The sequence below is a fragment of the Dipodomys merriami genome, unplaced genomic scaffold (genome assembly GCF_024711535.1).
Source record: "Dipodomys merriami isolate MVZ:Mamm:240054 unplaced genomic scaffold, mDipMer1.0.p SCAF_10, whole genome shotgun sequence".
NCBI classification, from domain to species: domain Eukaryota; kingdom Metazoa; phylum Chordata; class Mammalia; order Rodentia; family Heteromyidae; genus Dipodomys; species Dipodomys merriami.
The window spans coordinates 46,454,532-46,466,666 of NW_027202271.1; the positions used below are offsets into that span (position 1 = coordinate 46,454,532).

General features: G+C 40.3%; 2 protein-coding genes across 6 annotated transcripts in view; one reads left to right on the top strand and one right to left on the bottom strand.

Moving 5' to 3' along the window:
* Fgd6 (FYVE, RhoGEF and PH domain containing 6) overlaps positions 1-2,195 on the bottom strand; it is a 109,372-nt gene extending 107,177 nt beyond the window's left edge. The window contains exon 1 of the mRNA XM_069990272.1: positions 1,976-2,195. Coding sequence (XP_069846373.1) covers positions 1,976-1,994 — 19 coding nt within the window. The 5' untranslated portion in view covers positions 1,995-2,195. The remainder of the gene's footprint in view (positions 1-1,975) is intronic.
* A 365-nt stretch (positions 2,196-2,560) lies between these two features.
* The window catches only part of Vezt (vezatin, adherens junctions transmembrane protein), a 55,408-nt gene continuing 45,833 nt past the window's right edge, over positions 2,561-12,135 (top strand). For 2 of the 5 annotated variants that reach the window (XM_069990257.1, XM_069990261.1), the window contains exon 1: positions 2,561-2,711. In XM_069990257.1, the coding sequence (XP_069846358.1) occupies positions 2,676-2,711 (36 nt within the window). In that variant the 5' untranslated portion in view covers positions 2,561-2,675. The remainder of the gene's footprint in view (positions 2,712-12,135) is intronic. The other 3 variants (XM_069990250.1, XM_069990254.1, XM_069990262.1) reach the window with 2 other exon arrangements.

Below are 12,135 nucleotides of genomic sequence, written 5' to 3' on the forward strand. Positions count from 1 at the left end.
TTTCTTACATTAAAGCAACTTTCCCAAACATAATAGATGACACTTAAACATCTCCTTCCTCAACTGTAAATACCTTTCCCCAACATTTTAATAAATTGGACTATTATACCAAAAATTAATCATAGATAACTTGTAAGAACAAGGTATATATAGGTTTATAGAAATAGGGTGGAAGTAAAACACCACTTCCCTTCCATATTCCCCATTTGGGCACAGAAAGAATTATAATACATCTTATCAGATAGGAGAGCAAAAAAGTAGTTAAAGCTTTCTGGCAAGGCATGCCTTAAAAAAAAAAAACTTAGCTAGACACAGGAAATGTCCTTCTTTTAAACACCACAAAAATGTCTGTGGATTTTTTAAATTGTAAAGTTGATAAAATATAAAATAGCTTACATTATTCTATGGTAATCTGAATGAATCATAAGCTTGCAGCCTGGGCCCAAACAGTCAAGTTTACATATATGCTTCTGTAACCTGTCCATCATAAAGTGTTAAGGCTAGAACTGAATGCTCCGTGTGAAGTATGGATAGTTTAAGTACATCTAACACCTAAAGAAGGGAAGAACTATAATAATTGACTAAAAAGACTTTAAAATTTCTAATTTCATTTTAAATTATTATATTGGTTCAGTAACAAAGAAAATGTGAACGATGAGGCACAGAAACTTAGGATGAAAATAATTCATTATGCAAGTGGAAAGCCTCCCTGTAGTGAAGAAAAAAGTTTAAAAATAACTACAATAGTGCATGATGACGTCTATCAAATACATACACATAACTTCAAAAAGGAAAGACCCACACCATCTCTACAGGAAAGTATCACTTCTTGCTTTCTGATTTCTCTTGGCTAACTTCTTGCCTGATAACTTGTAATCTGCTTAGCCTTAGCAATGCAACGTCTGAGTAACACTGAAACTTTAGAAATAATACTCAGAACATTCAGAGTGCTTACTTTTTGACAGTTTCGACTTGCAGAAATTTTAAACAAACATCAAGAAAAGCAAGGAAAACGTAGTCTCATATTTTACAGGCTGACTACAAGTGCAACTTGGAGGAAATGCTTTAAACTATTTTACTAGAAATTTTCGAATCAACATTTCTTTCAACCTGCCCCCCTCCACCCCCCCCAAAAGCCATTCAAAAACGATATATTGTTAAGTTCTGGTTTAACATGTAACTTATATCCTTAGGAAGTGCCTATAACTTGGATAATTTTAGAAAGCAAAACTCGTTCCCTAAGAATGTTCCACCACACCAGACTTGCTCAAAATCGACACCAAGGCAGTAAGTTAGAGGCTTGGTCATTTGGATGAGGAAGATGTCTTATCGTAGCCAGATGGAAAATAAGGCTTTGTTTCCACTAGTCAGGTAGAAGCTGAAAAGAGGGCAGGAGGTGGGATTGGGTGTAGAGGAGCAAAAACAAAAAAAACAACAAAAACAACAAAACAAAAACCCTACCCCTGCACGACTCAGGTAACAATGTTCGGAATAGCAATGTTCACACCCCTTTTCACGGCGGGGAGCGTTGCGGGCCACGGTAGAAAGACCCTGCGGGTGCCGCTCGGGCCCCGCGCGGGGAACAACACTGCCCGGTCCTAGAATAAATGCTTTCTTAGCCCGGGAGTCTCCGCTGTCCGCGCGCGCAGCCGCCAAGTCGCTATCACCGTAGGAGAGGAACCAAATGTGTTTTGCGGAGGGGGGGGGGTTGGTTTTTTCTATTTGTGCCTTTCTTTACCTGCAGGAAGGCGCCCCACCCGCTCCCCACAGCCCAGGATTCTCCCCTTGGAAGGGAGGTCCCCAGACCTCCAACACGGAGAAGAACGTCCAGCAGCAAAGCCCATCGGCTCTGTCGAGGTGCTGGGGAAGGATGGGGCGCCCACCCACCCCCCGAAAAGAAAGTTGCTCCCGAGCCCCAGCCCCCTCCGCGCTCGCCACTGACTTTCCCGACGCGGTCCGAAGCGCGACCACTTACCCGCGGCGGCCGAAGTCATGACTGCCCCGTGTGGTGCGCGTCCCCGGCGCGCGCCCCTCACACCATGCTCGCCTCGCAGAGCGCTCTTTCCAGAGTTTGGGCATTGGAGAGAAACCCCCACGGCGTCCACATGCCGTCCCCGTCCCGCAGCTGCGCCGCCGGAGCGCCGCACAAAGGACGCAGCCGGCTCCGGCGACCCAGCCGCGCTCCCCCGGTGGGAGTCTCCAAACCCCGCAGGCGGACGAGCACGAGCGCCGCCCGGCTGAGCTCAGGTCCCACCGCCGGGCGCGCGGCCGCGAGCTCACTTCGCCGCCGCTTGGCCCAGAGCGCGCACTGCTCCAGCTCCTCCTCACAAGAAATAAATAAATAAATGAATAAATGAATAAATAAATAAATAAATAAAGTAAAACACAAACCTGTGCTTGGGGCGCCCCCTACTCGTCGCGGCCGAAAAAGGCAGACAAAAGCCTCCGCCTCCTCCAATCAGAAGACGAGAGTTGCCTCCTATCCCCGCCCCCCGGCTGCCACCACCTCACCTTCTGCTCCAATAAACAGATGGGAAAGGGGCGTGGGCCGCCAGGCATGCCGGGAGTTGTAGTTGCTAAGATCCGTGGGACCCACCGAAGGCGAAATCTTGGTGCCGCCTGCCCTCCTGCCTTCATTTCCCATCGTGCTGAGGCGGGTGGCATGGCGGAGAAGGATGACACCGGAGTTCGACGAAGAGGTGGTTTTTGAGGTAAGGGGAAAAATGGCGGTGAGTGTGGATCGCCTTTGTCTGTAATAAAGGACACCACGGAAGGCGAGTTGGCTGGGTTAGGGCACTGGCTGATGCGCGGGCCTGATCCACCGAACCTCCCGTGATTTCCGGGCCTAATGTTGGCTGCAGCCTGACAGGTGTATCCTAGGGGTCTGGGCCGCTGCCGGCCGCTGCCCGCCTCTGCCCGAGGCCCGCCCAGAATTCCCACTGGTGGCTTGGTGGCCCGGCCTTTGGGCGGGAGCCCCGTCCATGCCTGCACTGGGATGGCTGTACCCCGAGAATGCATCTCTCTGGGGCGGGGCCGGAACGTGCGTTCTAGATACTCCCTTGGTTCAATTTAGCCTTCCTCGATTTCGTCCTCGGTTTTTTGGGGGTGTGTGGGGAGAGGTCACCGTCGTCGTCAATGCGTGGTCTTTGGAATGAAGGCAGCAGGTGTGCCAGTTTTGTAACGGAGTTTAAAGTCCGTAAGTGTGATTTCGGATATGGATGGTTAGGACCCGGGCATCTTTGGATCTAGGTTGAACCCTTTTGTCCTGTGCTCTGCACTAGGTGTAGTCACTTCTGAATCAAAGCTCTGGGCAAGGGTGCTTTTGTGTAGGACTATTTTAAGACGTTCTCTGCCATCTTGAATACAAAAAAAAAAATCAAGTGTTTTTTTTATGCCGTTTTCTCCTCAGCAGACAGTTCCAAATTCACACCCATGTATGTATGTACGCATGCGTGTAGGTAGGTAGCTAGGTAGATTGGTATTGCATGCATTGTGTGTGTTGTATATGTGATACTTTAATCCAGCTAGATTTCAAAAAATTGTAATAGAAATGTCTCATGCTATACAACAGGATAGGGAGGTACTTTTCAGTACAGAACATTAAGTGTTGAAATACGTAATTTGTAAAAGACTGTCTGTTCTTGCCACCTTCAAAGGCCATACCCAATAAATGATATCTATAAATCCAAATGGAAAGATGGAAGGGGGAAATGTATTAGAGAACAAGAGCTTTGAGTATGCCAAGAATAGGAAATGAGAGTGTACCTGGTGTGCATCTTTAGGGGCTGGAGTGTGGATGGTCGCCATGTAAAGAGACTCAGCATAGAATTAGTGGGGGAAAATTGTGATCATTTTGCTGTAATAGCCTGGATGTCAGCAGTTCATTAGAAAAAAAAAAAAAACAAGGACCTGATTTGTGGAAATAAGAGAAAAATTAATGAAATAATAATTTGAACAGACATTTCTAAGGTAAAATCAAGGAAATGGTTACAGATTGAATATGGAAGTTAAAAGAGAAACAATTCTAGATTGCTCAAAATTTTAGGATAAGGGAAATTGGGTGTTTGTATTTTGTTATTTTGATTCTAAATATAACAGTACTGAGTGATCAAAAACATTTTATTATGAAAAATAAAACTGAAAATTAAAATTACACGTTTTTCCACCACTGAAAGATAGCTGTCCTTAACCCTATGTTGTATGGGTTTTTGGTGGTGGTGGTGGTTTTTGTGGGGGTTTGGGTTTTTGTTTTTTGTTTTTTTGCCAGTCAGGGCCTGGGCACTGTCTTTGAGCTTCTTTTGCTCAAGGCTAGCACTCTACCACTTGAACCACAACACCACTTTTGGCTTTTTCTGTTTATGTGGTACACAGGAATCGAACCCAGGGGTTTCATACATGCTAGGCCAGCACTCTACACTAAAACATATTCCCAGACCCTCTAAATTTTTTTTTATTCTGAAAAGCAGAATGGGCTCTGAAGCTGGACCATATAAGAAACCCTAGCTCAACTATGTATTAATGTGACTTTGGGTGAATTACATAATTTTTCTACGCTTCAGATTTTTTAACTTGTGTTATTTTTTTTTTAGGTTTTTTAATTTGTAAGTAGACATACCAGTATCTCAGTAGTTGTGACTATTAAATAATTTAATATAAATACATTACTCAGACAAATAGCACATTATAAGCATTCAATAAATATTTCCTATATTATTCTCTGTCTAGGTTTTCAAAATTATTTGCATAAACTGTTCTTAGTGGCCTCTTAGTTTTTGGTCTCATTGATTAGATCTGATTACATACTGCATGTATTTGTGCCTTCTTAATTTGGGAGTGTTGTTTGTTTTGGTGTCAGTATGGAAACTTAAATTCAAAGCCTCATGCTGTAGCTTAGCTTTTTTGTTCAAGGCTACTACTCTATCACCAGAGGCACACCTCTGTTTCTTGCTTTGTGCTGGTTAATTAGAGATAAGAGTCTCTTGGATTTATCTGCCCAGGCTGGCTTCAAATCACAAACCTCAGATCTTAGCCTGTTAAGTAGCTAGCTAGATTATAGGCTTGAGCCACAGGTGCCTGGCTTGTGCCTTTTTATTATTATCTTTTTTTTTATCTTGTATAGATTTGTCCAGACTTTCAATTTACCAGATAAATTATTGATTTTATTAGCTCCATGGTTTTTAACTTTTGAAATTTTCTACTTTTATGTATTTCTTCTTTGTGTTTATTTAGCTGTGTTTTTCTCTAGCTTCATGACTTAAGAACCTAAATACTGACAATAATTTATAAAAGTATAAATGAGCTGGGCACTGGTGGCTTATGCCTGTAATCCTAGCTATTCTGGAGGCTGAGATCTGAGGATCACAGTTCACGTGTGTGTGTGTGTGTGTGTGTGTGTGTGTGTGTGTGTGTGTGTGTGTGTGTGTGTGTGTGTGTGTGTGTGTGTGTGTGTGTGTGTGTGTGTGTGTGTGTGTGTGTGTGTGTGTGTGTGTTCCTATGAGTCCAGCATTGGCTGTGTCTCATGAACTCTGGAATGTATTTGTCTTGCAGTTTTCTGAGTTCCATTTTGATTTCTTCTTTAGTCCATGTCTTATTTAATAACCTGGTATATGAGTGAAAGATTGGTGTTATTATTGGCAATGTTTATCTGTATGTGTGCCTCAGATTCATCTGGGTGTTTATCCTGATTGTTTCTTCCCATTCTAAATGTGGCTACTTTCCTCTAGGTAAAGCAACAACTTTCATTGAGATATTTTTTTTTTTGCTTCAACTCTAATAAGGTTCAGTAACACTACTTCTTTCCTTTGATCTTTGGCTCATGAAAGGTAATAAATAATTCCTACTCTAGCTAGCCCCTCGTTGCTTTATTGTCTTCTGTTGGCTTAAGAAATACTACTTGACTACCCAGCCAGTGCAACAAACGTCAAGTTTTGCTAAATCAGTCCTATTTATAGACACTAAATATTAAAGCAACCATACACCCTAATGCAGAAAACAGAAACGTTTCTACCTCCCAGAAACAGAACAGGATTTATTGAGGGGGGAGGGATTAGTGATTAGATTATTGTTAAAAAGTTGAGAGGATCAAGCTCTATTAAGGTTATAATGCCAAAAGCCACAGTGATAAAGGGGGGAGGAGAAAAGAAACAGAGACCAGAGCAGCACAAAATGGTCTCTATTTGTTAAAAATCCCTCACAGGTATACCTAACCGAAGATACTACTTGACTAGCCCACACCAAAACTTTAGTTGTAAGGCAATTAGGGAAATGTCAAATTTATCTTATCTGCTTCTGATACTAATCCAAAGTCAGGCTCATTTATGTTGGAGGTACTCAAGCCAGTTTCCTAGTTCTTGCCCTAGACTCTGACTACTTTCAATTCATCGTTTGGTCCTTATTCCTAATAATTTCATTATATTGTAGGCTGATTCATACTCTTCAAGCTAACCTTTTACAACTCCCCTACTCTAATGACAGAAAGTGTTGAACATCTCTCTGGCTAAAAGCAGCAGGACAGGAGTTAGAAAATCATGGACAGACACCATATCTAGCATGACTATTAAGCAAAATAACTAATGAAATACCAAAATTGTTGCTTTGTTATTGTATCACTAAGATGTTTTGAGAATTTGAGTTCCCCAGTCACTTTACAAAGTTGTTAAAGTTCTGTTACTTTTTCATTCTAAGGTATTTGTGGAACTTTAAGTCATTCTATTCTCTATTAAATCCTGCTCTTTCTAAGGGGGAAAATATCTAGAAATAAGACTATTTAGCAGTACTGGGGTTTGAACTCAAATCCTCACACTTACAAGGCAAGCATTTTACTGCAAAGCCATGCATCTAGCTCATTTTGCACTAGTTATTTTCAGTTGGTCTTACTTCTCCAGTGAGTATACACTTGGACTTCAGTCCTCCCATGTTATACTTCCTACTGCAGCTGGGATGACAGGTACATATCATCATACTTCCTGTCTTCTGTTGAGATGGGTCTCTCAAACTTTTGTGCCTAGGCTCTTCTAGAACCACACTCCTGTTAGTGTTTCCTTAGCTTCCTACTATTACCACACCCTGCGGGTCTCACAGACTTTTTGCCCAGACTGTCCTCAAACTGTAATCCTCTTGATTTCCACTTCCTGAGTACCTAGGATTATAGGCATGAGCCTTTGTACACAGTGAAAATACAGCCTTTTTACTGAAGGACCATATTTCTCCCTCTTTACATTATTTGAGGCCCTTTGTGCTTAGACTAAGTTCTTGGTTAAAAGGAACTGCTTTTGGGGGTTTTTTTGAGACAAAGTCCCTCATGTAGTCCAGGCTGTCCTCAAATTTATGATTTTCCCGCCCCAACCTTCCCATTGCTAAGATTACAGGTGTCTGTCACCATGCCTAGTTTGAAAGATGTCTTACAGTCTCCTCAGATGTCTGCTTCTAATTTTATTCTCTGTCACTTTTTGGTGTTTCTTTGAATTCATTCTCCTTCTTTTCCTTTGATCCTGGCTGGAAAGATGATTTTTGCTTCTTTTATCATGATCTTTTCTCTTCCACATTCTATCTATTTCTTATCAATTGTTGAATGTTCACGAATGTTCACTTTGTTGGCAATATTCAGCTTTTCAATTAAATGAAATGACTTTCACACTATCACATTTAAAATACTGTAAAAATATGAAATTCCTTTCTTGCTTAAATTTTCCTTTCTTTGCATTAAAAAAAGAAAAGAAAAAAAATTGATGCTGGGCTCACAGCTGTAATCCCAGCTGCTCACAAGGCTGAGATCTGAGGATCACAGTTCAAAGCCAGACCAGGCAGGAAAGTTTGTGAGACTCTTATCTCAATTTACTATTAAAATACCGAAAGTGGTGCTGTGGCTCAGCACTTAAGCTGAAGAGCTCAGGGACAGCACCCAGGCCCAGAGTTCAAGCCCCACAACTGAAAAAAAAAAAAAAAAAAAAGTTGGTAATACTGGAGATTGAACTCAGGGCCTCATGCTTGCTAGGTGCCCTACCATTTGATCCATGCCCCCAAAGCCCTTTTTATTTATTTTTGAGGTAGGGTCTCAGGTTTTTTTGTCCAACCTATGGGCCGTGATACTCCTTATATCTCCTGCATAATGAGAAATAAAAGTGTGTACCATCATGCCCAGCTTTGTTGTTGTTGTTGTTGTTGAGATGGGAGTCTCACATTTTGCTGGCCTCAAACCACAATCCTCTCATTTTCTGACTTCTGGGTTGGAACTGTTACATCAGTCCTCTTTGTATTCTTTAAGATGAATATACATCTCTAAACAAGAAGGCCTTTTCCTAAGTGTCATTTGTAGATTCTTTCCTACTTGCATTATTGATTTGACTAATGGAAGGAAACTGCTTTTGTCAGTGATTCTACATATGGATGATATTTGCTATTGTGATGATGGAATTTGCTATCTGGAATAATTATACATAGGAAATTTATGAATGTTTTCCCTTAAAGTGTATCTTCTATTTCAGTTAGTAGATTATTTAAACTAATCTAGTCCTATCTAGTAGCTGAGATGAGAAGCATAGCAAAATTCATATTTTTATCAGTATCTGTAATAGAAAGAATATTTATTAATAAATTTTAATTTAACCGACATAAAAGATTGCTCATTAAAAGCAAAGTTTTATCACCAAAGTTTATCACCAAATATGTCAGAAGAAACCAAGTATTTAATGTGAATAATAAAAATTATTCTTGGCGAACAAGTCTGCTTTTTCCTTGTTTATATTATTTCTGCTGGTTTCTTCATATATTCTCATGGCCTCAATATAGATTTTAATTTTTTTTCTTTTTAAACATTTTGCATTTGCAAAAATAATAAATAGGTCTCTCTTTCGCGGTTTGTTTTGGTTTATTCCCCTAAGAAGGGAGCACAGAGCCTCCTACATGCCAGGCAGAAGCTCTTATCATTGATCTGTATTCCTAGCACCCATCCCCTTTGTGTATTCATATTGCACTTACTAAAATGCAAACCCCTTTGTCTCAAGCTTTTTGTTTTGTTTTGTTTTTTTGTTGGTTGTAGGGTCTGAACTCTGAGCCTGGGCACTGTCCCTCAGCTCTTCAGCTCAAGGTTAACACTCTACCACTTGAACCACAGCACCACTTCTGGCTTTTTCCTGCTTATGTGGTGCTGAGGAATTGAACCCGGTCCTTATGTATGCAAGGCAAGTATTCTACCACTGAGCCACCTTCCCAGCCTCGTCTCAAGCCTTGATACAAATGATGCTAAACTCTTTTTTCTGAAGTCAGGTTCTTGCAATGTTGCTTGTAGGCTGGCTTTGGAACTCCTGGACTCAAGTGATTCTCCTCAATTTCCCAAGTGCTAAGACTGTAGCATGTGCCACTATATCTGCTTTTTGCCTATCTTACATACTTTGCAGTTTTATACAAACTTTTCACTGTTAAAAGGATTGTATGGGGACTGGACAGGTGGCTCAGTGGTAGAGTGCTTGTCTTGCATGCATGAGACCCTACATGAGCACCACATAAGCAGAAAAAGCCAGAAGTGGCACTGTGGATCAAGTGGTAGAACACCAGCTTTGAGCTGAAGAGCTAGGGACAGTGCCCAGGCCCAGAGTTCAGGTCCCACCACCGACCGAAAAAAAAAGGATTGTGTGTGCAGTGGCCTCCAGAGTGCAATAAAGTCTTAAAAAAAAATTGTGTGGGTCAAGAGATCATCTTAGACTAATGCGCAATGAGATTCTGAATGAATCATTTAATTTCTCTAGAGCTCAGTTCCCAATTATAACAAGATCCTTCTTTATACCACATCATTCTTTAGTATGAGATTTTTCTTAAATCTATTTTGGGAGCTCTGAAACTTTCTGCTGGGTTGAGTAAATGAGATTAGGCCCTTCAAGGCCCTCATTAATTAGGAAATATAGGAAGAGAATCTACTCATTTCCAATCTATTTTTAGGTTAGAAACCCTGACTTAATTTTAGTTTTCCTGCTTCTGTACCAAATAGTCCCCAAATTCCTGGAAACAAATCATGCCTTCAAGATGTGGGAGAAAAAGCTCCAAGCTCCATTGCCTCTAGACTTTTTGAGTATTACTGATAAGATCCACAGAGACTTCTTGTTATTCTCACTGCAAATCAGCAAGTCGAAATGCATTACTTGAAACAATACTTTTGAGGACATCTTTTATTTTTAAGTCTCCATTATAATTCTTGTAGTTAACAGAATATAGCTACTTACAGAGATTTTTCAAATTGATCACAACCTTTAATTTCATATCACTTTAAGACCTTATGAAAATGGCTTTTCCACTTCAATAGAGGGCTTGCCCAGATCTTGTTTTACTTTTGTTAAACTCTCCCTTTTCAAGAAATAATAACAATCAATCAATTTATTAATAATCATTTTGAGATTAAAGAGCTCCCTTGTATTCAAGAACCACAAATTCCTAACTCTGTTTTTTCTTTATTTTTGTTTTGTTCATTTTTAAATTTGGGGATAGGGAAGAAAATAAAATTGATGTGGACTCTTAATATACAGCCTTTTTCTTTTTGCACTTTTTGTTTTTGGTGTTCTAGGGTTTTTTTGGTTGTGGTGGTGGTGGTGGTTTGTTTTGAGACAGCTTTTCATTACGTAGTGCAGTGAGTATTTGGTTTTGTTTTTTGAGACAGGATCTCATATGTGGGATAGGCTGGTCTCAATCTCAGGATCCTCCTGCCTCAACTTTTCTAGTGCTAGGATTACATACATGAACTACCACACCCAGCTTTTCAGCCCCGATTTTTAATATTTATTGTTTCCTCTTCTCCAACCTGTTTGCCAAATATACTTTACCTTCTGGTCTATATACCAGTTAATTAAACAGATTTGGAATAGTATTGAAAATAGGTACTATCATCATCATAACCAGGAGAGCTAAGTCCACCATTGCTATCTTCTTTCCTATTTTTTTTTTGGGGGGGGGGGGGGGGTCCGGTCATGGGGCCTGAACTCTGGGCCTGGGCGCTGTCCCTCAGCTCTTCAGCTCAAGGCTAGCGCTCTACCACTTTGAGCCACATTGCCACTTCCAGCTTTTTTCTTTTTGCTTATGTGGTGCTGAGGAATTGAACCCAGGGCCTCATGCATGCAAGGCAAGCGCTCTACCACTGAGCCACCTTCTCAGCCCTTCTTTCCTATTTTTTAAGATCACTTCACTGTTAACCTTTATTCTTAGTAAGTGTAGTCTATAAGCTACATATTTCAGTTTTCTCCCATTATATTTCTTAGTTGTCTTTTGATGAGTATGTTTGATTTTTATTTTCATTTTTGGGCTTAGATACTATTGTACTTAAGTATGTTTGTATTATTAGGTACAAAGACCATAAAAATTATTCCTTTGAAATATTTTTAATGTTTCTAGAATGTAAGATTAATTGATTAAGATGCATTTCAACCAAAAATATTAGAAGCATACAATCAGGAAAATATACGAATATGTCTTAGCTGTTTTACTGGTTTATTAAAAAAACTTTTAAATATACAGTAATATTATGTATTATGTGTACTCCATTGAAGGCATTTTTAAAGACCCCATTGTTCCTGTTACTTCTTGCAATTGCTGAGTAATAGTAACACTGAAGCAATCATGTTCAGGGTTTTTTTTTTCCCCCAAAGGAATGCTTTGGCTAGAAAAATGCTTAGTAATGACATGGGCACGCCCTCCAGTCCAGTGGCCATTTTGTTCTATAGTCTTAGAGAAACAAGTGGGCTCACCACAGAGGAAGTGTGTGGCTCAGAATGAGAAGATGGACAAAAGGCAGTGAATTTTTCATCCAAGACCACTAGAGGAGAAATTAGAACTATGTTGTCTGTGAGTAGTTTCGTTTGGGCTTATTTTTATGAGCCCTTCTAATTCTTTTTAATGCTATGGTTAGATTTTTTTTCCTTGTTGATGTTGAAGACTAATGCTTGGGTTTGGGTCTTTTTGGAATGTTACTTTGGAAGTTAGGTCGAAATGTGTAAACTGTTAATATTTCCCATTATTTTATAGTATCTTTAATTTTTCAGGGTACTGGTATATGGTATTATGTTATTCCAGACTTAAGGGAAGGAAAGGCAGTAAGTAGTTAATTTCCAACCACACTTTCTGATTGTGCACTGAATTAAGGAAAAGAGTATCTAC